Source organism: Eschrichtius robustus, chromosome 1 (assembly GCF_028021215.1).
Source record: "Eschrichtius robustus isolate mEscRob2 chromosome 1, mEscRob2.pri, whole genome shotgun sequence".
In the NCBI taxonomy this organism is placed as follows: Eukaryota; Metazoa; Chordata; class Mammalia; order Artiodactyla; family Eschrichtiidae; genus Eschrichtius; species Eschrichtius robustus.
In genome coordinates, this window is record NC_090824.1 from 40,865,381 (window position 1) to 40,892,607 (window position 27,227).

General features: G+C 33.0%; 1 protein-coding gene across 1 annotated transcript in view; it reads left to right on the forward strand.

Annotated features, from left to right (window-relative positions):
• The window catches only part of C1H14orf39 (chromosome 1 C14orf39 homolog), a 50,466-nt gene that overhangs the window by 14,109 nt on the left and 9,130 nt on the right, over window positions 1-27,227 (forward strand). The window contains exons 5-16 of the mRNA XM_068525147.1: window positions 8,943-9,130; window positions 9,226-9,268; window positions 10,974-11,094; window positions 12,038-12,129; window positions 13,574-13,707; window positions 14,488-14,564; window positions 18,264-18,349; window positions 18,440-18,498; window positions 21,235-21,296; window positions 22,352-22,524; window positions 23,917-23,922; window positions 24,214-24,352. Coding sequence (XP_068381248.1) covers window positions 8,943-9,130; window positions 9,226-9,268; window positions 10,974-11,094; window positions 12,038-12,129; window positions 13,574-13,707; window positions 14,488-14,564; window positions 18,264-18,349; window positions 18,440-18,498; window positions 21,235-21,296; window positions 22,352-22,524; window positions 23,917-23,922; window positions 24,214-24,352 — 1,180 coding nt within the window. The remainder of the gene's footprint in view (window positions 1-8,942; window positions 9,131-9,225; window positions 9,269-10,973; window positions 11,095-12,037; window positions 12,130-13,573; window positions 13,708-14,487; window positions 14,565-18,263; window positions 18,350-18,439; window positions 18,499-21,234; window positions 21,297-22,351; window positions 22,525-23,916; window positions 23,923-24,213; window positions 24,353-27,227) is intronic.

A 27,227-nucleotide genomic window follows, 5' to 3' on the forward strand; every position in this document is an offset into this window, starting at 1 on the left:
CATGAATATGCAGTCTGAACAGGATAGATGGGGTATGCTAATCTCATCTGAAACTGGTGGCCCAGACTCAGTTTTCTTATAGGTATTTCCCTCCTTTTGGACTATTTTCCCAAGAAGTGAAGGCTTAATTAGCAAATATGCATTTAGAAGAATAGGAAGAAACTTGTTTTGGGCTAAACTACTTTATCCTGCCTAAGGGGGCAGAGTTTAGTAATATTAAGAAATTAAAACATTCTTAAGATTCAGACCTGCTGACCAGTAGAAGAAGGCTGTTATCCTTACTTTTCTTCTTACTATACAAGCAGTTTATGAATACTTCTTTTCTCATCTGCTAAGGCGAGATAATCATTGAAGTACCTTTTAAGAAATTCCCCCATATAGTATGGCTTGATTTAGAAAATTTATAAAATTTTGAGGAATATAAGGACTATATATTTTTAGAAAAGTTTCTATGAATGTTATTTTTTGAAAGTATGTATTTGTTAATAACTCGGTAAAAAAAGGATCCAAGAATGTATTTTCTTTTTTAAAATTGAAGTATAGTTGATTTACAATGTTTACAATATTGTGTTAGTTTCAGTGTACAGCAAAGTGATCAGTTATATATATGTATATATATATAAATACATATATATACATATACATTTTCCGATTGTTTTCCATTATAGGTTATTATAAGATATTGAATACAGTTCCCTGTGCTATACAGTAAAGCCTTGTTGTTTATCTGTTTTATATATGGTAGTGCGTATCTGTTTGCTTTCTATGTCTATGAGTCTGTTTCTGTTTTGTAAATAAGTTCATTTGTACTTTTTTTTTTTTTTAGATTCCACATATAAGTGATATCATATGGTATTTGTCTTTCTCTGTCTGACTTACTTCACTTAGCATGATAATCTCTAGGTCCATCCCTATTGCTGCAAAAGGCATTATTTCATTCTTTTTTATGTCTGAGTAATATTTTATGATATATATATGCCACGTCTTCTTTATCCATTCATCTGTTGATGGACACTTAGGTTGCTTCCATATCTTGCCTGTTGTAAACAGTGATGCTGTGATCAGTGGGGTGCATGTATCTTTTCAAATTAGAGTTTTCATCTTTTACAGATATACGCCCAGTAGTGGTAACTCTATTTTTAGTTTTTTAAGGAACCTCCGTATTGTTTTCCATAGTGGCTGCACCAATTTACATTCCCACCAACAGTGTAGGAGGGTACCCTTTTCTCCACACCCTATCCAGCATTTATTATTTGTAGACTGTGAGGTGATACCTCATTGTAGTTTTGCTTTGCATTTCTCTAATAATTAGCAATGTTGAGCATCTTTTCATGTGTCTGTTGGCCATCTGTATGTCTTCTTTCGAGAAATGTCTATTTAGTCTTCTGCCCGTTTTTTGATTGGGTTGTTTGTTTCTCTGATATTGAGTTGTATGAGCTCTCTGTATGTTTTGGAAATTAAGCCCCTGTCAGCTGCATTCTTTGCAAATATTTTCTCCCAGTCCGTAGGTTGTCTCTTTGTTTTGTTTATGGTTTCCTTTACTGTGTGAAAGCTGTTAAGTTTGATTAGGTCCCATTTGTTTATTTTTGCTTTTATTTATTTTGCCTTGAGAGACTGACCCAAGAAAACATTGGTGCGATTTATGTCAAAGAATGTTTTGCCTATGTTCTCTTCTAGGAGTTTTATGGTGTCATGTTTTATATTTAAGTCTTTAAGCCATTTTGAATTTATTTTTGTGTGTGGTATGAGGGAGTGTTCTGACTTCATTGATTTACATGAGTCTGTCCAGCTTTCCCAACACCACTTGCTGAAGAGACTGTCTTTTCTCCATTGTATATTCTTGCCTCCTTGGTCGAAGGTTAATTGGCCATAGGTGTGGGGGTTTATTTCTGGGCCCTCTATTCTGTTCCATCTCTATATGTCTGTTTTTGTGCCAATACCACCCTGTTTTGATTACTGTAGCTTTGTAATATTGCCTGAAGTCTAGAATGGTTATGCCCCCAGCTTTGTTCTTTTCCCTCAGGATTGCTTTGGCAATTCTGGGTCTTTTGTGGTTCCATATAAATTTTAGAATTATTTGTTCTAGTTCTGTGAAAAATGTCATGGGTAATTTGATAGGGATTGCATTAAATCTGTAGATTCGTTTGGGTAGTATGGCAATTTTAACTATATTAATTCTTCCAACCCAAGACCATGGGATATCTTTTCATTTCTTTGAATCATCTTCAGTTTCCTTTATCAGTGTTTTATAGTTCTCAGCATATAAATCTTTCACCTCCTTGGTTAGGTTTATTCCTAGGTTTTTTTTTTTTTGCTGCAATATGATTTTAAACAGGATTGCTTTTTTACTTTCTCTTTCTGATACTTCATTGTTAGTGTAAAGAAGTGCAACAGATTTCTGTATATTAATCTTGTATCCTGATACCTTGCTGAATTCGTTTATCAGTTCTGGTAGTTTTTGTGTAGAGTCTTAAGGGTTTTCTGTATAGAGTATCATGTTATCTGCATATAATGACAGTTTTACCTCTTGCCTTCTAATTTGGATGCCTTTTATTTCTTTTTCTTGCCTGATTGCTGTGGCTAGGACTACCAATAATATGTTGAATAAAGGTAGTGAGAGTGGGCATCCTTGTCTTATTCCAGCACTTAGTGGGAAGGCTTTCAGCTTTTCACCATTTAGTATCATGTAAGCTGTGGGTTTGTCATAAATGGCTTTTATTATGTTATGTTCCCTTTATACCCACTTTGGTGAGAGTTTTTATCATGAATGGATATTGAATTTTATCAAATGCTTTTTCTGCATCTATTGAGATGATCATGTGGTTTTTGTATTTTCTTTTGTTGTTGTGGTGTATCACATTGATTGATTTGTGTTTGTTGAACCATCCTTGTGACTCTGGGATGAATCCAATTTGATTATGGTGTATGGCCCTTTTTATGTGTTGTTGGACTTGGTTTGCTAATATTTTGTTGAGGATTTTTGCGTCTACATTCATCAAAGATATTGGCCTGTAATTTTCTTTTTGGTAGTGTCTTTTTCTGGTTTTGGTATTAGGGTGATGGTGACTTCATAGAATGACTTTGGGAGTGTTCCCTCCTCTTCAGTCTTTTGCAAGAGTTTGAAAGGATAGATATAAGTTCTTCTTTGTATGTTTGGTAGAATAACCCAGTGAAGCCATCCAGTCCTGGACTTTTGTTTGTAGGGAGCCTTTTTTATTACAGATTCTATTTCACTTCTAGTGATCAGTCTGTTCAAATTATCTGTTTCTTCTTGATGCAGTTTTGGCAGACTGTATGTTTCTGGCAACTTGTCAATTTCTTCTAGGTTGTCAAATTTGTTGGTATATAACTGTTCATAATATTTTCTTAGTAATTTTTTTGTATTTCTATGGTTTTGTTACCGAGTCCAAGCTCACTCTGCTTGCCACATGGCAGGCCAATAAATCGGGAGAAGAGGTGTCAAGGCAAGGAATAGTGACTTTATTCAGAAAGCCAGCAGACCAAGAAGATGGCAGACTAGTGTCTTAGAAGAACCATCTTATTGGGCTGTGGATGCCAGTTTCTTCTATAGAACAGAGAGGGAGCAGAGGTGAGGAAGTAAAGTAAAAAGGCCATAAATCTTGCAAATATCTCCTGGAATAGCCAGCCTTGGGAAAGGGATGTGTTAATTTCTTCTTTCTTGCAGCCATTCACAGGTGGACAGGGTCAGGATGTTTCCCTGAACAAAGGCACTTTGGTTTAACATTCAGGCAGAGGGGCAGGTTCCCTGAAGCAGACCATTATGTATAGACAGTAACCTTTTAGTGAACAAAAGCAGCAGGAAGCAAAGGTTAAAGTAAGAGAAACAGATCCAACATGTAGTCAGATTTGTTCTTCCCTGTAACAATATCGGTTGTTATTTCTCCTCTTCCATTTCTTATTTCATTTATTTGTATCCTGTCTCTTTTCTTCTTGGTGAGCTTGGCTAGAGGCTTGTCAATTTCATTTATCCTTTCAACTATCTCTTGGTTTTATTGATTTTTTTCTATTTTTTAAATCTCCATTTATTTATTTCCTCTCTGATCTTTATTATTTCCTTCCTTCTGCTGAATTTAGGTTTTGTTTGTTTTACTTTTTCTAATTCTTTTAGGTGGTGGGTTAGGTTTAAGATTTAAGATTTTTCTTGTTTTTGGAAGAAGACCTGTATTGCTATGAACTTCTCTCTTCGAACTGCTTTTTCTGCATCCCATAGATTTTGTATGGTTGTGTTTTCATTGTCGTTTGTTTCGAGGTATTTTTAAATTTCCTCTTTGATTTCATCACTGACGCATTGGTTTTTTAGTGGCATGTTGTTTAGTCTCCATGTAATCATTTTTTTTCTCATTTCTCTTTCTGTGGTTGATATCTAGTTTCATACCGTTGCACTCAGAAAAGTTGCTTGAAATAATTTCTGTCCTCTTAAATTTGTTGAGGTTTGTTTTGTGTCCTAGTATGTGGTCTATCCTAGGGAATGTTCCATGTGCTCTTGAAAAGAATGTGTATTCTGGTTTTTTTGGATGTAGTGTCCTGTAGATATCAATTAAGTCTAACTGTTCTATTGTGTCATTTAGGATCTCTGTTACCTTATTGATTTTCTGTCTGGAAGATCTGTCCATTGATGTCAGTACAGTGTTAAACTCTCCTACTATTGTTGTATTCCCATCAATTTCTCCCTTTTTGTCTCTTGGTATTTGTTTTATGTATTTTGGTCCTCCTATATTGGGTGCATATGTGTTAATGAGTGTGATATCCTCTTGTATTGATCATCTTATTATATGTTGACCTTCATTGTCTTTCTTTGTGGCCTTCGTTTTAAAGTCTGTTTTGTCTGATGTGAGTATTGCTACCCCCACTTTCTTGTCATTTCCTTTTGCATGAAATATCTTTTTCCATCTGCTCACTTTCAATCTATATGTGTCTTTCACCCTGAAGTGGGTCTCCTGTAGGCAGCATATTGTAGATACTTGTTTCATTATCTAACCTGCCACTCTATGTATTTGATTGGTGCATTTAGTCCATTTATGTATAAAGTAATTATTGATAATATGTATTTATTGCCATTTTAAACCTTGTTTTCCAGTTGATTTTGCACATCTTTGTTCCTTTCTCCTCCTTTTTGTTTTCCTGTTTGTGGTTTGTATTATGCTTGAGTTCCTTTCTTTTTGGTTTTTGTGAATCTATTTTATGTTTTTGATTTGTGATTACCCTGATTTTCAAGTATGTTATCTCATAACTGTATCTACTTCCTTTAGATTCATAATCATATAAGCTCAAACACATTCTAAAAGATCTGCATTTTCTTACTCCCCTCCCCCACATTTTGTGATTTTGATGTCCTAGTTTACATCTTAATGTTTATCTTTTTGCTGTTCATTGTACTTATAATTGCTTTCACAGAATTTTTTTGATTGTTTTTTAATCCATGTACTGGCTTATTTAAGTGATATTCAATCCTTTTATATATTTGCCTTTCCTATTGTGAGTTTACCTTTTTTATTGATTCCTGCTTCTTTTCTATTTAGAGAAGATCTCAATATTTCTTTTAGGGTAGATTTAGTATTGCTGTCTTCTTTTAGTTTTTGCTTGTCTGAGAAATTGTTTATCTCTCCTTCTACACTAAATGACAGTCTGGCCGGGTAGAGTATCCTAGGTTGCAGGTTTTTGTTTTTCAGGACTTTGGATATATCTTGCCCCTCCTTTATGGCCTGCAAAGTTTCTTTAGAGAAATTAGCTGGTAGCCTTATGGGGGTTCCCTTGTAACTGACTCTTTGTTTTTTCTCTTGCTGCCTTTAGAATCCTCTCTTTATCTTTCACTTTTGCCATTTTAATTATGATATGTCTTAGATTTGGTCTGTTTGGGTTCATCTTGTTTGGGAACCTCTGTGCTTCCTGTACCAGGATTGCTGTTTCCTTCTTTAGGTTTGGGAAGTTTTCAGCCATAATTTCTTTGAAAACATTTTTTTTTAAATTTTATTTATTTATTTATTTATTTATTTATTTATGGCTGCGTTGGGTCTTCGTTTCTGTGCGAGGGCTTTCTCTAGTTGCGGCAAGCGGGGGCCACTCTTCATCGCGGTGCGCGGGTCTCTCACTATCGCGGCCTCTCTTGTTGCGGAGCACAGGCTCCAGACACGCAGGCTCAGTAATTGTGGATCACGGGCCTAGTTGCTCCGCGGCATGTGGGATCTTCCCAGACCAGGGCTCGAACCCGTGTCCCCTGCATTGGCAGGAGGATTCTCAACCACTGTGCCACCAGGGAAGCCCCTCTTTGAAAACATTTTTGATCCCCCTTTCTCTTTCTTTTTTTCCTGGGATTCCTATTATGCGTAGATTGGCTTGCTTTTATTATCCCATAGATCTCATATGTTGCTTTCTTTCTCTTTTTTTTAAATTTATTTATTTATTTATTTATGGCTGTGTTGGGTCTTCGTTTCTGTGTGAGGGCTTTCTCTAGTTGCAGCGAGCGGGGGCCACTCTTCATCGCGGTGCGCGGGCCTCTCACTATCGCGGCCTCTCTTGTTGCGGAGCACAGGCTCCAGACACGCAGGCTCAGTAATTGTGGCTCACGGGCCCAATTGCTCCGCGGCATGTGGGATCTTCCCGGACCAGGGCTCAAACCCGTGTCCCCTGCATTGGCAGGCAGATTCCCAACCACTGCGCCACCAAGGAAGCCCTCTTTCTTTTTTTCATTTGTCTTTCTGTCTGCTGTTCTGCTTGGGTGATTTCAGTTATTCTGTCTTCCAGATCACTTCTTATTCTGCATTATTTAGTTTACTATTTATGCCTTTTGCTCAGTTTTCATTTTGGCAATTGAGTTGTCTAATTTCTATTGGCTTCTTTTTATAGTTTCTAATTCCTTGTTACAGTGATCTGCGTTTCTATTGATTTTCTTAGTTCCTTCAGCATTTTTATTACCTCTCTTTTGAACTCAGGGTCTGGTAGATTGGAGAGGTCTGTTTCATTGTTCTTTCAGGGAATTTCTCTGGTTCTTTTAATTCAGAGTAGTTCCTCTGCTTTTTTCATTTTACTTATATTTCTCCAACTCTATGAATTTTGGAGAAACACTTATCTACTGTGGTCTTGAAGATCTGTTTTTATGGGACAGTGGGAGTGACCCTTGTGTAGACTGTGTGAGTGCAATATTTTCAGTGTGAGGGCTGTTTGTGGTATGGATGCTTGCCAAGACTTTCCTCAGGTTGTGCTGGCCCTTGTCCCCTTGATAGGGGATGTGTTTGGTGTTGTGGTTACCAGAGCCTGCACTGGATGTTGGGTGGGGCCTCCTCTTTGCTCTGGTGGTTGTCATAGCCCTGTCAGGGTCAGGGTCTGCTCCCCAGTTGTTGGAGTAGAAGCCCCCAGATCCGATTCTAAGCTGTGATGTGAGGTAGGTGGGACTGGGAGCACTCCCTCTGAGAAAGGAGCCACTGCGTGTTCTTCCCCAGGAGCTGTCCACTGTGACATGCAACTCTGTGATGCCGCCTGCCACTTGGTGTGCACGCCCACAAAGAAATCTGTTGTTGGCGCTGCCCTCAAGGGGCCACATCCACTGCGGAAGTGCTCATAATGAGCTCAGAGGTCCTTTAGGCATGCATGTGTGCTCGCAAATCTGCCTGCACAAGAACCTGCCCAAGCCTCACCCCCATGCCAAGGGGAAGTGCAGGTAATTGGCTCAGATTTCAGCCCTTCTGCAGGAGCAGTGGTTACCTGGGAATTTTTCTTGTAGCTTTGGTTGTATGAGATCTTCTGCAAGCTTTCAGTAGGTATTCTGTGAGAATTGTTCCACTTGTAGATGTAGTTTTGATGTGTTTGTGGAGGAGGTGAGCTCCACGTCCCTCTACTCTGCCATCTTTTTCTCCTCCCAAGAATATGTTTTTTGCAATGAACCTGGATTGAACATGTTCAGTGTTGTAGATGAGGACTGACAAACTTTTTTTTGTAAAGGGCCATATAGTAAACATTCCAGGCTTTGTGGGAATATACTGTCTTTGTCACAGCTACTCAAGTCTGATACTGTGGTACAGGAGCAACTTTAGGCAGTACGTAAGTGATTGACTGTGTTCTAATAAAACTTTATTTATGGACATTGCAGTTTGATTTTCATATAATTTTAATATGTCATGAAACATTATTATTCTTTTGATTTTTTTTAATCATTTAAAAACGTAAAAATTGTTCTTAGCTCATAGGCTGTACAAAAACAGGTGGCAGATTAGATTTGGCCCATAGATCATAGTAACTGACCCCTATTGTAGATCAAGCAAAGTTCAAATGAGAAGGAAGAGTTAATATCCTTTTGCAAGAATTGACCATCTCATTCAAGACTGGTTCCAAAATAGATGACCATGCACCTCTACCTTAGTTGTACTTGAAGGAGTTCCTCCAAACAGTGCTGAAATTTTCTTATAAAATAGTTCTGGAGTATACAAGAATGATTGTGAACCCAAAGTTCTATCACCTAGAACATGATAACTTTAGCTTAGAAAACTGAAGGAGATTTAATAGCATAGTTATAGAGGTAGCTGAACTGGGAAGAATAGAGATTCAGAACTCAGGGAGGATAGAGATTCAAGAAGTCATCAAAAGAACCAGGTTCTGCAGTGTCATTTAGGATGAAAAGTGAAAAGAGATCACTAAGGTGGACAAATTAGATCATTGATAACCTTGGGAAGGGTAGTTTCATTAAACTGGTGGAAGTGGAAGTTTAATTGAACATGATTGAGGAGTGAGTAACTCAGGCAGTGAAGAAAAAGAGTAGAGAATTGAAAAGTGTAATAGAGTTAAGAAAAGTTTGAAGGACAGACAGTATTGAGGGAAGCAAGAATAAGTAGATTTTTAACTTGTCTGTTATGCTTAATTTAGTAGACTTTTAACAAGTGATTTTAGATATACTTTTGTTATAGTGATATCATTTCTTTTAATTTTAACAGAAAAATGTACCACGGTTATATATGTCAGTATAAAGATGTTTTAAAGCAATACCAACAAAAATACTCAGAAACACCTCTTTCACATGAATATTATGAGAAGAAAAGAGAACATGAAGAAATTCAAAACAGAGTGTTGGCACGTACTGAACAACTAAAAATGAATGAAACTATTTTTATGGAATTTTTAGGTATTAATGGTTTTGTTACATACTGTTTTAATAACATTATCTTTGTAATGAAAAAAATATAATAAATTAGTCTAAAATATGACTTTGTTTTTCAGTGCCTGCTCCCTTTCCATCACTTACCAGTTGGACATTACATATGTATCCACAGTAGTATTTCTACTTAGAATTTTTATTGGATAAGTATTATTTCTGTATTTTAATTGTTATTGCGTTTCCCTGTGAGAATCACATTGATTTGGTATTTTGTTTAATTAAAAAATTTAGAGATTACTTTAAAGATCATCTGGGATTAGTTTTCATACATGTGCATGTCATCAGAAGCAAGAAATTTTAATGCCAATAAGTGGTATATGTATCTGTCTTTAAGTGGCATATCTTATCAACCAAACCAATGAAAAAGTCATCTTGCTCTGTCTTACCAAAGAGTTCCAATTAAATCAATTGATTATTACTTGTTAAGATGGAAGATGGTAAGGAGGTGAGTCACAATTCATTGGGTACCTACTTTGTGCCAGGCAGTACTCAAGAAGATACAGAGCTTTCTTACAAGGAGCTCACAGTTTAGTAGAGGAGACAGACATGTAAAGAAGTAATACAGTGGCATTGTATTAGATGCTTAAGTAATTCTTAATTGGTCTAAGTCTCATCTGTTTGTCAAGGAGATCTTCCCTGATGATGAACTTGGAACTTTAATCCTCTTCCAACCTCCACAATCCTTCATATGCTTTCCTATCAGATTATAACTCCACTGTTTGTACTAAGTCTTCTTTATCCCTGCATTCTACCTTGCTTCATTCTACTTCATCCCAAATCATCCTTTTAACTCCTTTGCTGCTTGCTCTCTCCATGTTTGGGTTTTAGCTTATTCTGTACTTAGTTGTTCATTTGCTGCCCATCTGTGTTTTAACTTCTCAATAGGAAGAGGCAGAGGTTGGTAGATGCATAAGGCACAGCAGGGGTTTAGGGAGTTGGATGTAGAAACGGATGAGGCATAAGATTACATGACAAACATGAAGAGGTGATGGAGGTAGGGAGAATTGAAGATTAGGATTTAAATGTCTATATCTAAAATTTTAAATTGATACTTTTGATAACAGCATAGCATTATAAATAATGTTCATCTGAAATTTTATGTGCTAGCATATAAATCATAAGTTTTAGCGAAATAGGAAAGGTCTGATAAAGATTTTCTCTGGAATTCTTGTTCATTAACACTGTTTTATTCATTTTTAAATTCTCCTAAATGGATTGTAGAGTAACTTAGGAAATGGTAGTAGCTAATAACCATGCAGGGTGTCTGTTAACAGCTGAGAAATTCTCTACTTGAAATTGGGTATAAATCCAGTTCAAGCAGAAAGTTCAGATAGAAGATGCAGCTCTCTTTTGAGTTCTGCAGTGTGCACTGATGGACCTTAAAGAGCAAGAAAAGGAAAATTGAGTGGATTTTTAATGTTGACTTTGGAACAAATAAATTACAGAAACACAAGACGTTAAGTTTGGACCTGAATTGATTATGTTCATCATGCCAAATGACATGATAAAGTTGGGTAAAAACCAAAAGTAAAAAACCACCCTGTGAAAATATTTAACTGAAAGAAAAAATCCTGACACATATTTTTGAAGAAATGTTATTTTTAAGCTAAATATATAACATAGGTGAACAATAAATTGTCTTTGTCAGTTTGCCAAATGTTTGTACTAGTCTTACAGCTATTTTCAGATACTGTTATTAATATTACTTATATATACATATACAAATAATGTTATATAATACTAATTATTTTTGATATAGTGTATGTAAGTGTGAAAGTTACTTGTATAACATAGTTCCTTAACATAAAAGGGTTAATTTGAGATGTAAAACACAAGATACTCTTAAACATGCCAACAAATTTTCCAAAAGATCATATGAATTGAAGAAAGAAGTAGATGATGTGGAAATAGAAATTAATTATTTAAACCAGGTATTAATTTTGTTATATGTTTCTAATATACGTGTTAATGTATAAGTGTAATGGTGTGTTAGATGAACGTCTAAGAAGAGCTGTTTCTAAAGAGCCTCGATATGGAGAAAAACTTATAATTATTTATTTGCCTCAGATTACCATTGAAGCCAAAATGTGTTTTAGATATTGAGTGTATTCAGATCTGAGTTTTGGGGAATAGTTTAACTTTCTTTGGGTTCTAAGGAAAGAAGATAGGAAGGAACAAGATGGAGCTTAATAATAGGTACTTAAAGGCATTAGCAGAGCTTACAACAGTGTTGTCAAAAAAGAGAACAAGGCAGTAAATAATTTAAAAGACTTACTCTAGAAAATTTATGACTATAATCTTTATAAAGCTAGTTTAGCCTTTAAGATTGATGGTGCATGATATTTTCATGAATACATTTTTAGTATTGTATTGAAATGTGGCTTTCATTGATGGGTATGAGAACCCATCAAATTCACTTCCAAATTTTGAAAAAAAGTTGAATAGCTGATTTTCTAAATTTTCTGAAAACTGTAAACATGGTATATTTATCGTTCATAGGCATGAGGTTCCAAATAGTATTAATATCATTTTAGTAATGAGAAGAAAGTGGATGCCACTTTCTTTAAAATATATGGTAACTACATCTCTATGTAGGGAATCAATGTCTACTTTGCTTCTGACTGTCCTTTTTAAAAAAGAAGTTGAAAGTTCATTGAAATCTAATGGGTTTGCTAATGGAGTTATAAGGAAAAATAAAAGGAGTATGATTTATTGTTAATTTTGACTCTTTTCACTAAAAGATTGCTAATACTACCAAAAATATGTCTTGTGATTATGTAGAAAAAAATCATATTCATTAGTTAGGATAAACCATATGTTCCTTAATGCTTTGCAGGTAATTATTTTGTTTTGCTTTATCATTTTTCCTTTTAGCAGATTGCAAGACTTTATGAAATGAAGAATCTTTCAGAAACTCTGGAAGAAGAAAATAAAAATATAGAAAAGAGAAAGGAATCGAAAGAAAGGTATAAGTAAACTTTAAAATGGGATTTTATGTGAACAGATATTCTGCATTTAAAATTTGATTACATATTGTAGCCCAAGCCACTAATATTTACATAGTATCTATAAACATTTATTGTGCAGGCTGTTTTCTATTCATTTCTTATGAAAAATATTAATTTATACCTTTAAATATTATGGACTAATATTCAAATTTGCTTATTATTTAGTAAGGTAAAGGATAATGTGTAGAGAGAAATAGGGTAGCAGCAGCCCATTTGCTGTTCTGTAACCTGTCAGTTGTACATTTCATCCAGTTTTCCATTATGGGTCACCAAAAGGAGTAAAACAAGAGGAAAAATGATGGGAACAGCAATGTATTTGCCTTTTTATCATCCTGTCACCAGCTTGACCAGTTCTCCTTTGCCACAGAGAGTGAAGAGGAATCAAAATGTTACTGAATCTGTGGCATCGTATGTTTGCTTGTCTTTCATCCTAATGGTGATAAAATAGACATCAGTGGTGGAGGCACTTAAAAAGAAAAGATTGATTTTGTCTGTTACTGTGTGACAGAAAAATAGATGTATTACTGTTGCTGTTTTTGATAAATTTTCTTTTTGTCTTTCTGCCTATACCCTTTTAAAATCTTAAATTCTTCTTCTCAGGCTATATTGCTCTTAATCTGATTTTTCAACACACTGTTCTCCCAAGTTAATTTCCCTTATCCTATTTCCTTGGATCTGTTATTTTTATTGATTTCCCCACTCCCACGTCTCACATCCATGGTAATGTGTCTTTAATTTTATAATGACATTGATAAGAAAAATAAGTAAATGTACAGAATTTCACTTTATTGATAACTTTTTAATATAAAAATTCTCTGTTGAGAGAAACATATAACTATTTAGTTATTTTTACTTATATTTTGATAGTTATTATCAAATAATACCAGTATTTAAATTATTATTTAACTATTAATAATATAAATTATTTCTCTAATTTAGGAAAAATTCAATGAAATTATTCTTCCAGTAAAATACTTAAAAGATCCATTTATGATTGTAATATTGCTTTAATGATGTCTGTGTTCATGCTAGTTGATTTTTTTCTGAATAAATCTTTTTAAAGTTTGAAGTAGTACTTCAAAATCTAAAGCATGCTATTTGCAAATACAGTTTTGGTTTAAAATGTTTTTCACAGGTTTAGAAAGTCTGTTAAAATGATTATGTTTTAAAAATGAGAGTGTGGTACATTGAGAAGAGCCCTGGACTTAATCAGGAAAAGTGTGTTTTAGTTGTGACACTAGTAAGTAATTTAATAATATTGGGCGGATTTGTTAAATTCTCTGGAACTTCTTTTCATTATCTGCAAATTGATGAGTTTTAACTATATAATATCTAAATATCTCTTCTAGCTTTAAAATATATTAATTTTTTACTTAGCTAATATTTATAATTCACTCTTTAGAATTTTTGAAAAAGATGAACAGCATGTACTTACGTTGAATAAAACCCCTCAAAACAGTCAATTATTTCTTCCATATGAATCTCGGAAATTAGTCAAACCAATAAAGATGCATCCTTCAGAACCAAGAGTTAAAGGTACAGTATCTGTTTATTATTCAAAAACTTAGTTTTCTTTGAAAACACATAAAAGAAGAAATAGAAAGGAGCAACTTTAGTTATCATTTGGTGTAAGCAAGAGCAAACAATACTGGATACCTATAGACTCAGTAAAGTGCCACTTTGATTTTTTCTGAGAGCAAACAAGATGTGCCTTCTATACACAACATTTTTCTCTTTGAGAAAGAAATCACTCATACGATATTTTTTTAAAAAGTGTTTCAGTCTGGTTTCCAGCTGCCAGGGGAGGATGAATAATTATATATTTTTCATTTGAGAGGTTGTATTATCAGTATGTATGATTAAAGTGGGTGGCAGACTTGTGATAATGATATTTATGACTTAGTCACTGAGATATTTGAATGTTTCATTCAATGGATAGATTAACTACAATGTATTAGGTTAACTGCATTGGCTGTTTTAGTCCCCCAGTCATTAATATCACCACTCTTTGTTATTTGGTTCCCCATTATAAAGATGTAGTCCCATTATAAAGATGTAGTTTTGTCAGCTGTTTTTTTAAATTTAATTTAATTAGTTTATTTTTGTCAGCTGTTTTTCATTTTACATTCATGGTTATTGTAATAGCTATTATAGAGGAATTAAGAATATGTAGTGATTCATAATTCTTTATTTTAATTTAAATTAAATATTAATGTAACTTGATTTTTTAAAATTACAAGGTTAGGTTAAATATTGGGCATGCCATTTGATTCTATTTCTGGAATTGATTTGAAGTTGTACCATTTAATAACCTAGATAAAAAAGAAGAAAGTTCTGTGAAGCAGTCAAAACTTGCCAATATTGACTTCAGACAAAAAGAAAGTGATATTCAGGTAGGTATTTCTTTTTTAATAGTACAAATTAAATGCTTGCATTAAATGAGATAGTGAATGTATTGCATTTAGGACATGTGTGTGTGTGTGTGTGTGTTATATATATATTAAAGTAGCCATTAGTACAATCTCAGGATCTAAAAGACTTAAAAGAGTTTCAATATGGCAGCCTGAGCATATACTGTAGCCTTCTCCCTTACTTCTAAAAATAAAAGATATTTGAAAATACCAATCTCTATACCCAGTAGACCAAAAACGGTAAGACATTTCTAAAGGAATTGTATTGAAGAGGGAAATTGTGGCACCATCTCCACAATGTCATCATTTCTCAAGCTCCATTGGTGTTTTCTTTCCCTGTTATCCTTAATGCTAGGCTTTCACCTCAAGGTTATTTCATGGTCAGAAGCTAACCATTACAACTTGCCATCATATCTTCCTTCTAGGCAGGAAAGAAGAAGGGGAGAAAGGCTAGTTGAGTCAGCCTCATTTTAGGGATCTTTTATGGAAGCTCCTTAAACAATTTATGTTAATGTTTCATTGGCCAGAAGTTTGTAACATGGCTACCTCCATCTGCAGAAAGGTTGAGAAATATGATGGGCTTTTTTGTTTGTTTGCTTTTTAAATCAGAACACAAAGGAAATGTAGATTTTGGATAGGATAGAAAACTGGCAGTTTCTGTCATAAGAACGAATCAAATAGATGAAAAATAAGTAAGGATGTAGAGGACCTGAGTAGCACAATTAGCAAACTTTGTACCCAACATACACAGAATTCAGTTAAATTTTGTTTGCAGTATTCACCAAAATTGACTATTTACTAGAACAAAAAGGATATCTCAACCAATTCTAAAAAGCTGCTATCTTCACTAACCACAGCATACAAAAATACAAGTTAAACAAAAAGATAGCCCTCTCCTCAAAAAACTATTTGGCTGAGAAAAAAGAAATTCGCATACTTTGAAATTACTTTTGGGTTATAGAAGAAATCAAAATAGAATTTAAAAACTATTCAAAAGAATACTATAAACCCAAACCTGTGAAATGTAGCCAAATTGGTCCTCAGAGAGACATTTATATTTGAAAACAAACATACTAGAAAATAAGAAAGATTAAAATTAACTGAACTTTAAGTATAAAAAGTTGCACTCAAAGTATGAAAAGCTTAACTGAAAATACAGAAATAAAATAATAAATGCAAAGAAAGTAGAAATTAATGAAATTTAAAAGTTGGGTTAATTAATATAGCCAAAGCTAGTAAGTTTCAGCAAGTGTAGAGAAAAAAGAGAATACCCCCCCCAACAAAAGAAAAGAATAAAAGGGGGGAAAAGTGCATATCTCTACACTTATGTAAGAAATCTTTTCTAAGTCCTAAAAGGATACTATAAAACTATATACCCATAAATTTGAAAATTTAGGTAAGATGGACAGCTTTTTAGCACAATATAAATTGCTAAATAGACTGAAAAAGAGAAACATGAATAGATCAATAACCTAGAAGAAACAGATGTAAGTGAAACTGAAATGTATATAAATACCTATTTCCCTCTTTTCTCCCTTATTTCCCTCCCTTTTCCCTCTACCACACATGCCCTTCAGAACACGCCAGACTCAATTTTTCAGGTGAATTCTACCAAACCTTTAAGGATTAGATCAGAGTTTCTCAATAGTGGCACTTTGACATTTTGGGTCAGATAATTCTTTGTTGTGGGGTCATCTTGTGACCCACTAGAGTCCAGTAGCACCTCATCCCCAAATTATGACAATCAAAAATATCTCCATTGCCAAATGTCTCCTAAGAGGCAAAATTGCCCCCAGTTGAGAACCATTGGATTAAATAATCTTTTTATACAAACAATTCCAGAGTATAAAAAGAGTTGGAAACTATCCAACAAATTATAAATGAATAATCCATTAGATAGCAAGGACAAGGATAGTGAAAGAAAAGAAAAATTATGGTACGTAGTCTCAAGAATGAACATAGATGTAAAAATCCTAAATAAGTTATTAGCAAACCAAATTTTGCAATGTAACATTGAAAGAGTAATATATTATGACTAACCTTGGTTTTCCCAAAGAATACAATGATTGTTTAGCATTAAGAAAAATCTAACAATATGATTTCCTACATTAATAGATTAATAAATGATTTTAAATAAAGATTTTTAAAAGAATGTTAGGGAGACTCTTACTACCAGATATTAAAATGTTTATTTTTAAACTTTCGTTACTGAGATATAATTCACATATAAAATTGATTGTTTTAAAGTGTACAATTTAGTGGTTTTTAGTATGTTCACAAGATAGTGTAACCATCATCACTGTCTAATTTCAGAACATTTTCATCATCCCCAAACATTTTTAAACATTATCAAAGTGCAGTTATTATAACAGTGTAGTACAATAAAAGACAAATTGATCAATGGAGTATATCAAAATAAAAAAGCTTTTGTATGGTGAAAGACACTAACAGAGTTAAAAGAGTGACAGAATTGTCACTTAGGGGATTGGTATCTGGAATGTATAATATACAAAGAAATACATAATAATTCTTAAAAATTAATTTAAAAAACTATAAAAATGGTCAAAAGATAAGTCAGCTTACATAAAAGGAAAGACTAAGGGTCACTAAACATAACAAATGCCTGACCTCAGGAGAACAGGGAAATGCAAATTAAACCAATGAGATACCTGGTTTCACCTGTCAGATTTGCAGACATTAAAACATTTGATAATGTCTAGTGAAGTCAACAACAGTGGGAGTATAATTTGGGACAACTGCTTTAGGGGACTGGTTCACAGTACTCATTAAAAATAAAAATGCACATACTCAGCAATTTCACTTCTTGGCACCTACTCTAAACAATTACTTGAAATACTTGTACCAGGAGGAATATACAAGCATGTATATTTTTTAAAACATACATCAAAACTGTAATGACACTCGTTCTTTAAGGGCCAAGTGTTCTTTGAGGGACAAGGTCTTTTTCTTATGATCTAAAGGCACATAAGATGACAGAATTAAGACCAGTGGCTGTTATAACAAATATAAATGGATAAACTTTCCTATTAAAGGTATTTTAATTTCAGGTCAAATAAGAAAAATCAGTGACTCTTCAAAATGAGTGACTCAGGGAGGATGAAAGACTTGAAACAGACAATACAAACATTAGTAAAGTAGTGATTTAAATATTAGTATTAAATTTAATTAAAGTTAAAAATGAAATATTAGCTTTGTCATACATATCATACATATTTTAAAAAGAAAGTTTCAGGCTTTAATCTTTTAACCTACTGTTTTCCTTTCCTATAGTCAATTTGTGAGATTATAGGGGATGGAGGGACACAGACATCAGGTTATTAGTTGAGAAAATGGTAAGATTCACTTGATCATGAATAAGGAATAAAAATTTTAAAGTTTACCTTAAATGAAGAAATACTCTCAGGCATAGTTATTATACTTGTCAAAAACATCAAATTCCTTGAGAGTTAAACCATTTTGTTTCCCAGTGTTTGACTTAATGTTTTGTATGTAGTTGTTTCATTTAATTTAATGTTTTGTTTGTAGTTGTTGTTGATGTTGATAATAACAGTGAGGATGAGGAAGGTGACAGTGTTCTTGGAGAGCCCTGATTATCCATGGCAAGCAAAACATTTTATTGTTTTGTGTAGTCAATTCTAATGCTTAATTTCTTTTGTTCAGGTATTGAATGACTCTGCTGTGAATAACTGTTCAAAGTGTTCACATGTTACGGCTTTTAAAAGTTCACAAAATTTTATGCAGTTCAGGTAACCTTTAAAAATAAGAAAATGCTTTAATTTCTGAAATAATTTATCAGCTCAGTAAATAATATAAAAATTTTGTTTATTGTATTTTAGATTGTTAACTCCACAGAAACAATCAAGTTGCAATCAATGGTTGGAAAAGGGAGATACAGGTATTTGCTGTTTATATTTTTCCTAAGAAATGGGAGTAACAAGTTATATCAGGTTTTTATACTAGTCAAATAAATTATTTGTATTGGTTGCATCTCTGGTTAACTGACCATGCATGCCTAGTTTTTAAATACATTTTTCTTAAATATAAAACAAATACATTTTATTGTAGAAAATTTGGAAAATGGAGAAAAATATAAAAGAAACAAAAATACGACCACCCAGGTAAAACTGACACTACATAATACTGTTGTATATTCTTATATTTTTTCTGTGCATATCTGTGTTTTGTTCTTTTAGTTTATTCCTCCAAATTTGAAGCATTCTATGTATAGTATTTTGTATCCTTTTCTTTCCACTTGATGTACTGTTGAGGATATTTTTCCATGCCATTAAATAGATTTTATTTGTGATGACTTATAATAGGTCTTTGCATCGGTATGCTGTAATTTATTTAGCCATTCTTTCACAGTGAATATTTTGTTATTTCCAGGTTTTTTGCTGTTATAAATAATGCTACTATATTCTTTTATATAAATATTTTATTATCTTGGATTATTTTCTTTGAATAAAATCATAGAAAGGTCACAGAATATATATGTATGAGTTTATTATCCTAGAATCAACTAGCTGTTGGAACTTTGATGCACCCTTGAGAGACAGAGACTCATTCTCTCTCTATGTATATATGTATATGTATACGTGTATGTATATGTATATATAAAATATATATCATAGAGACACATAGATATATATGTATATATATATATATTTTTTTGGTAGCCCAATAATGAATAGTAATTATTCCATTCATTAGGCTATATAAAAGTCTTTACCTCTTCTTGTCTATAGCATGTGGATTACTGACTTATTTTGAAATTAAAAAAATGGCTCATTCTGGCAGTATAAAATTCTGCAAATATATGCACATTCAGAATGGTCATATAATATACTATGAGTCTATTCCTCTCACTCTCAATATAGGATTCAACCAAGACAATATGCTTATTTAATGCAGGTGGATATTCTTCCTGCTTTCTTCTGGAAAAAAGAATTATATCTTATCTGCCCAGGTGATATATTTCACCTGTTTATAATCCTCTATATATGCTAAGCTGACAGAGTGTTAGACAAGGGAGGAACAGATAATCTCTAGGAGCAATATACCCCCTAATACAGATATATGGGGAAATGCATGTATCTGGCATAGTCCTAGCTGCCATTGAGCATGTATGGTGAGGCTTCACACCCAAGAAGGCATATAATTATCTTGGAAGAAGAAAAGACTCTCTTCCACAGTCTCCAACCCTATCTTTTGAAGAAGTTAATATGTGGTGAAAATAATAGTGTGACTGAACTCAAGAGACAAAAGTATAAAGCATTCAGATGACCAAATAGGGAAACATTTATTCAAGATAGGAAATAATTTCTTAAAAAGAATTAAAAAGCCCAATCGTAAAAGAAAAATTGATAAATTTGGCTATATTAAAATTAAGAATTTCTATTCATCAAAAGACACTATGAAAAGAACGGGAGGCAAGAGAATATATTTCCAATACATAAAACTGTCAAAGGACTAGTTTCCAAAAATGTATAAAAAACTTCTACAAACCAAGAATAAAAATACGGACAACCCAATTAGAAATATGTGCAAAATAAATGAATAGGCACTTCAAATAGAGAAACTTTTGTGGCCGATAAATATATGAAAAGATGTTCAACAAATCAGGAAACTGAAAAATAAACCCACAATGAGATATTATACACCCATCAGATGAGCAAAATGCGGAAAGTCTGACAATACTAGATGTTGATGAGAATGTAGGACAGTTAGAACTCTCATAACTATTGGTAGGGACTGTCATTTATAAATGAAATATATTGTCATATAACTAAATTATACTTGGAACTAGTAATTTTGTCTGGTGAAATCTAATGATTTCCTAGGGTAGCTCAGGATGGCTAGCTGCCACAACAAAAATTGTTGAATAGTTTCAAAACTAAAGTTTGGAAAATAGTTTAACATCTGGTAAAATGAAAGATACACTACCCTATATTTTGTAATTCCACACCTAGGTATATACCTAGAGAAATACAAGTACATATATACAAGTATATATGTAGAAGAATGTTAACAACATTGTTTGTAATAGCCTCAAAGCAGAAACACCCCAAATGTCCATTTGCAGTAGAATGGATAGATAGATAGATTGTGTTGTGTTTGTACAATGGAATACTTTACATCCGTAAAAGGAAGCAAACTATGTCTATATACAACAATACATACGAATCTCATAAGTGTATACTAAACAAAAAAAAAGCATGACAAATGTATTATTATTTCATCATATTTTAAAACAGGAAAAAAAACTATATTGCTTAGGTGATAAAACTGTATAAAGCAAATCAGGGTATTGATTATTACAGAAGTCAGGATAGTGTTTACCGATGAGAAGGAAGATAAGTGGAATATGGGGCCTTATGGAGAACTCATAATGTTCTATTTCTTTACCTAGGTGGTGGTTACATGGGGTGTTCTCTTTATAATTTTGTTCGTTAAACTGTTCCTATAGGTTTTATTGTCTTATCTTTATGTATTGGGTTGAACTATCTAAAATTTCCATTTTTATAGATCCAGAATAGTTAAATATTGGCAATTTCATATGGTTTGGCTAATATGTTTTATTTACAATTAAATTACAAACAGAAAAAATATTTTGTTCTCATATAACAAACAGATGCTGAGTGTGGAGATAAAGGGACAGTAAAACAATTGAGAGAATCAAAATGTACTTCACAAGTAAGTCAAATGTTTGGTTTCTAATTTCTAAGCAAAATATTACAATTTAAAATATTCTGTTTCCATTTTAATTTCAATTTGATATAATGAAAATTATTTATGTGAGGTCTAGATCTTATTAGTTTGATAATCAAGTTGCTGTGATGTTACAGATTCTATCCCTTGGAGGAGTTATAGATTTAAAAACGAAGCCACAAAAAGTTTACATGAAAATTTACACAAAAAATTGTCATTAATAATTGACTATATATAATTGATACCACAACAACTAAATCATAACTGAAGAAAACAATTTTGTTTGATAAGATTGAATTATTTGCCCAGGCTGCCACAAAAGTATCTTCAAAATATTTTTTAATAGTGGAAAGCTTTAACGATGATAGGTGTAGGCAATGTACCGTAGCTACTAAGGGATAAGACAAGAGAAACAAGAGTAGTATTCTGCTGTAAAGAAATACAGGTAAAAAGCACATTTTCATTTTTTTGCTGGAGGGACCCAAACTGTTTCTGTAATGGGATTTGGTAACAAACATTTGGGAAATCATATTCCTAGCCTACAAAATGATATAAAGGAAAATTAGTATTCAAGTTCTCAATCTTTGCAGGGAAAGTAGTATAATGAATTTATTAGGGCAAAAAGTGCAAAGAACATAACCAGTGAGAGCAAGATTGCTCTTTTCTTTCAAGGGGTTATCATATACAAATCTTGACCCAGAGCATGATGTGGAAATTTTAAAAGAAAAATCATTCCTAACCATTTTTCTTCATCAATCTGAGTGTGTCCTGGTTATGAGTTACTTTTTCAGGTAGGGGTAGGTGGGATAGACCTGGGAAGAAAAGAAAAATTGGAAAATTAAAAATAATTATTTTCCTGTTTTTTGAACAGATATATTTTGGTATCACTTTCACCAATTATTCTTATTTTACTTATTTTGTCTATGAAATGATAACATCATATGTTAATATGATGTTTTTAACCTCATATTTATACATATGTGAGTTTATTAATACAATAACATTCATTTTTATAGTTTTCTGTTACTTTGAATTTGCAGGTTACATATGCCGAACATTTGGGGAAGCCAATAGAAAGTAATAGTGATGAAGTAGAAGAAAGGGCTGAGATTTTTCCACAAACTCCTGAAATTCCTTTATTTTTAAGGACTCCTGAAGCTGTGAGAACACCTGACTCTGTGGAGAAATTACCTAAAACCCCCTCATTTGAAATGTAAGATTTTAATTAGTAATTATAATGAAAGAGTCTACATATTGAGTTATATAAGTAATTGATAGGAATAGTAAAATGCCTAATACCTGTAACTTTTAAAAGTTTTTATTATGGAATATTTCAAATATACAAAGGAGAGAGAGAGTAGTATAATGAACTCTCATGTACCTATCACTCTGTTGGAACAGTTATAAACATTCTGCCATCTTGTTTCTTAGATCCTCTTCCCCATTTTCCCTGAAACATTTAGCTGAAGGTGGACTAGATCCTGAGTACTTATCAAGTTCAATAGTATAAGATTTAAGATTTTCAGAAGAATTAAAAATGTATGGAAAAATTTTAAATGTCAAGCTAAAAAGTTACTATCACATTTGGTAAGTTGTGGACATTGAATAATGTTCCAGCAGTCATTTTTCCTTAATGTTATAGTGTCTAAAACAAGAGTTACCGTTCTTTTAATTAACCTTGGTAGGCATAAATATCTCTAACATCATTTAACTTTGGAAAATACAGATTTGTAGTTTACAGCCAAGAAAATAGTTCTGCATTCAAGCTCTCTGTTTAGTTCAATCTTTTCTTAAATCTGAACCCTGAGATTCTTCTAAAATATATGTCAAACAGATTTCACTTCATCAGGAATCTCTCACCTGTGTTCTACTCTGTTTTTTAAATTGCTACTAAGATTTTTATATATGAATGTCATGCTGTTGACTCAAACACAGCATGTTCAAAGTGGAACTCATCATCAAATCTGAGAACTGTAAAAGGATGTGGCATTCGTATACTAAAACCTCTCTTTATGGGTGAGAAAACCAGTCTGTAAAGTGACTCATTAATGGTCATGGAGAGAGTTATAGAAGTATCTTCAGACTTCTATTATTTAACACACACTTAATAGCACTATGTGTAAGCATTTAATAAATATTGCTCCTTTCATGTTCACAACGGCTTTATGAGATGTAAGTACATTATTATCCTTATTTTATAGAAGAGGAAACAGAATCACAGGTGATACAACTCGTCGGTGACAGAGTTGAGATTTAAACCCAGGCAGTTCTGCCTCCAGAATTCATGCTTTTAACCACTGTGTTATATACTGTCTTGTCTAATTATTTTTCCCAAATCATTTTATAACTTAACTTCCTTATGAAACAATCTGTCATGACTGGCTTCTCATTAAGACTAAAATTTTGTGACTGCTTTCAAGATCTTGGGGACAGTATAGCATCAGGCTTAAGAGCTTAGACTTTGAATCGTTGTTGCTACATTCAAATCCCAACTCTGGCACTTACATTCTTTTGAGCAAATCATTTAATCTTCCTATGCTTCAAAATCCTCTTCTCTGAAATGGAGGTGATAATAATGGTAGCTATCTCATAGGGTTATTGTGAGGAATAAGTAAATTAATGATGATGAAAATACATAGAATAGAGCCTGACAGTATATTCTTAGTAGGAATTCTTTATTATCATTTCATAATTGATTATTCTACTTTAGTTAATATTATTCTCCACCCAAAACCATAGATTTGTTTTTTTCTCCATAGGTTTGTCACTTCAATAACTACTTCCTCCCTTTTCCTGCTATGCTAATTCTTACCTCTATGCCATTGCCTATGGTGCTTACCAGTCTGCAATATTTAATAATATGTATTTAACATTTTGATGATTTCTTATTTCTCTGTATCAGAAATAGAAATACAGCTACGGAATGTCAAACACAAAAGGAATCCCCTGGATTTTCTTTTTTAATGAGTTATACTTCTAGATCTCCTGGATTGAATTTATTTGATTCTTCTGTATTTGATTCAGAAATCTCATCACATCAGGTAATATGAGAAGCTAAAGTTTTATTTCTAAAAAAATTGTACACTGAAACCTCAAAAAGTTTAATTCTTTAATACTAAACTTCCTTGGAGCACAGTACAAAACAGAGGCAATTTATTTTATTTTTTAAAAAAATTTTATTGGTGTATAGTTGATGCACAATGTTGTGTTCATTTCTGCTGTACAGCAAAGTGAGTCAGTTATATATATATATATATATATTCTTTTTCATATTCTTTTCCATTATGGTTCGCCACAGGATACTTAATATAGTTCCCTGTGCTGTACAGTCAGAACTTGTTGTTTATCCATCCTATATACAAAGTCTGCCTTTGCTAATCCTAGACTCCCAATCCTTCCCTCCCCTTACCCCTCCTTGGCAACCGCAAGTCCGTTCTCTATATCTGTGAGTCTGTTTTTGTTTTGTAGATATGTTGACTTGTGTCATATTTTAGATTCCACATGTAAGTGATATCATATGGTATTTGTATTTCTCTTTCTGACTTAGTTCACTTAGTATGATAATTTCTAGGTTCATCCATGTTGCTGCAACATGGCATCATTTCATTCTTTTTAATGACTGAGTAATATTCCATTGTATATATATATGCCACATCTTCTTTATCCATTCATCTGTCGATAGACATTTAGGTTGTTTCCACGTCTTGGCTATTATAAGTAGTGCTGCTGTGAACACAGGGGTGTATGTATTTTTTAGAATTATAGTTTTGTCCAGATATATGCCCAGTAATGGGATTGCTGGATCGTATGGCAACTCTATTTTTAGTTTTTTGAGGAACCTCCATGCTGTTTTCCATAGTGGCTACACCAACTTACATTCCCACCAACAGTGTAGGAGGGTTCCCTTTTCTCCACATCCTCTCCAACATTTGTTATTTGTAAACTTTTTAATTACGGCCACTCTGACTGGTGTGAGGTGGTATCTCATTGTACTTTTGATTTGCATTTCTCTAATAATTAGCGATATTAAGCATCTTTTCGTGTGCCTATTGGCCATCTGTATGTCTTCTTTGGAGAAATGTCTGTTTAGTTCTTCTGCCCATTTTTTGATTGGGTTGTTTGTTTTGTTGTTGTTGTTGAGTTGTATGAGCTGTTTCTGTGTTTTGGAAATTAAGCCCTGTTGGTCACATCATTTGCAAATATTTTCTCCCAGTCTGTAGGTTGTCTTTTCGTTTTGTTTAAGGTTTCTTTTGCTGTGCAAAAGCTTGTAAGTTTGATTAGGTTCTATTTGTTTATTTTTGCTTTTACTTCTATTGCATTGGGAGACTGACCTAAGAAAACATTGGTATGATTTATGTCAGAGAATGTTTTGCCTATGTTCTCTTCTAGGAGTTTTATGGTGTTTTGTTTTATATTTAAGTCTTTAAGCCATTTTGAGTTTATTTTTGTGTATGGCATGAAGGTGTGTTCTAACTTCGTTGATTTACATGTAGCTCTCCAACTTTCCCAATACCACTTGCAGAGGCAATTTTTTAAAAGATTCTGAGTATTGATAGCATAACAACGTTCCCCCATTATCTTTATGTTTTCAACTTCAGGTGGCTCAAATTGACATCTGTTCATAAAACAGAATCTCAGGATAGCAATGATTTAAATTTCAGTTAAAGGCAGTTTAAAAATTAATTTGGCTTTGTAATTCTAAATAAACTTCATATATTCTCAGTGTGAAAAAATTTTCAGGTAGGTAGTTGGTCTTTTCAACTACATGTGTATGTAGAAACAAAAATTGACAGGATTAAAGGGAGAAATAGACAAAAACACAAACTTAGTTGGAGATTTTTAACACCCCTTTCTCAGCAATTGATAGAATTAGGCAACACAATCAAGAAAGATCTTATATAAAATCTGAACAACCCCATCGACCCCCTCGACCTAACAGACATTTATAGAATACCACATCCAACAACTGCAGCATATTTATTCTTTTCAAGCGCTGATGGTACATTCACCAAGATAGACCATATTCTGGGCCATTAAATGGCTCCTAATAAATTTAAAAGGATAGAAATTATATGGAGTATGTTATCTGATCATAATGGAATTAAATTAGAAATCAATAAGATATTAGGAGAGTCCTAAATATTTAGGCCATGGATCAAAGAAGAAATTAGAAAAAATTTTGAAATGAATGGTTATGAAAATTCAGCATATCAAAAATTGTAGGTTGCTGCCAAATCCAGAGCAAAATAACTTTAAATAATTTAATTAACCATTTAAATAATTAAATTAATAGAAAAGAAGAAAGGTCTGTAATCAGTGACCTAAAGTTCCACCTTGAAAAGCTAAAAAAAGAAGAAAGTAAACCCAAAGTAAGTAGAATGAAAAACTACGAAAAATAAGAAGTCAATGAAATAGAAAACAAACAATAGAGAAAATTAGCAAAGCCAGAGTTGGTTGTTTGAAAAAAATGGACAAAATTTATAAACTTACTAGATTGACAAAGAAAAAGATAAGATTTACCTATATTAGGAATGAAAGAGAGGATATTATTATGGCTCCTACTGATTTTAATAATAAGAGAATATTATGAAATAGAAGACTGATAAGGGGGTACTTCACTTTCTACATAAACCTAGAGCAATCAAAATAGTGTGGTAAAGGTACAAGGATTGATTGATTGATCAATGGCATGGGAAATGTCTTGAAACAAAAGAATTTAGAATGCGATATAGATAGGACCACAAATTAGTGGGGATAAATTAGGCATTTGTCTTACACTGTACACCAATAGATATTATAGATGCATTAAATTTTAAAATGTTAACCATAAAATATTTCAGGAGAAATATAGGTGAATATTTACCAGATCTTAAGAGAAGGAAGTATTCTCTAAGCATAAAAACAGTGGAAGAAGAG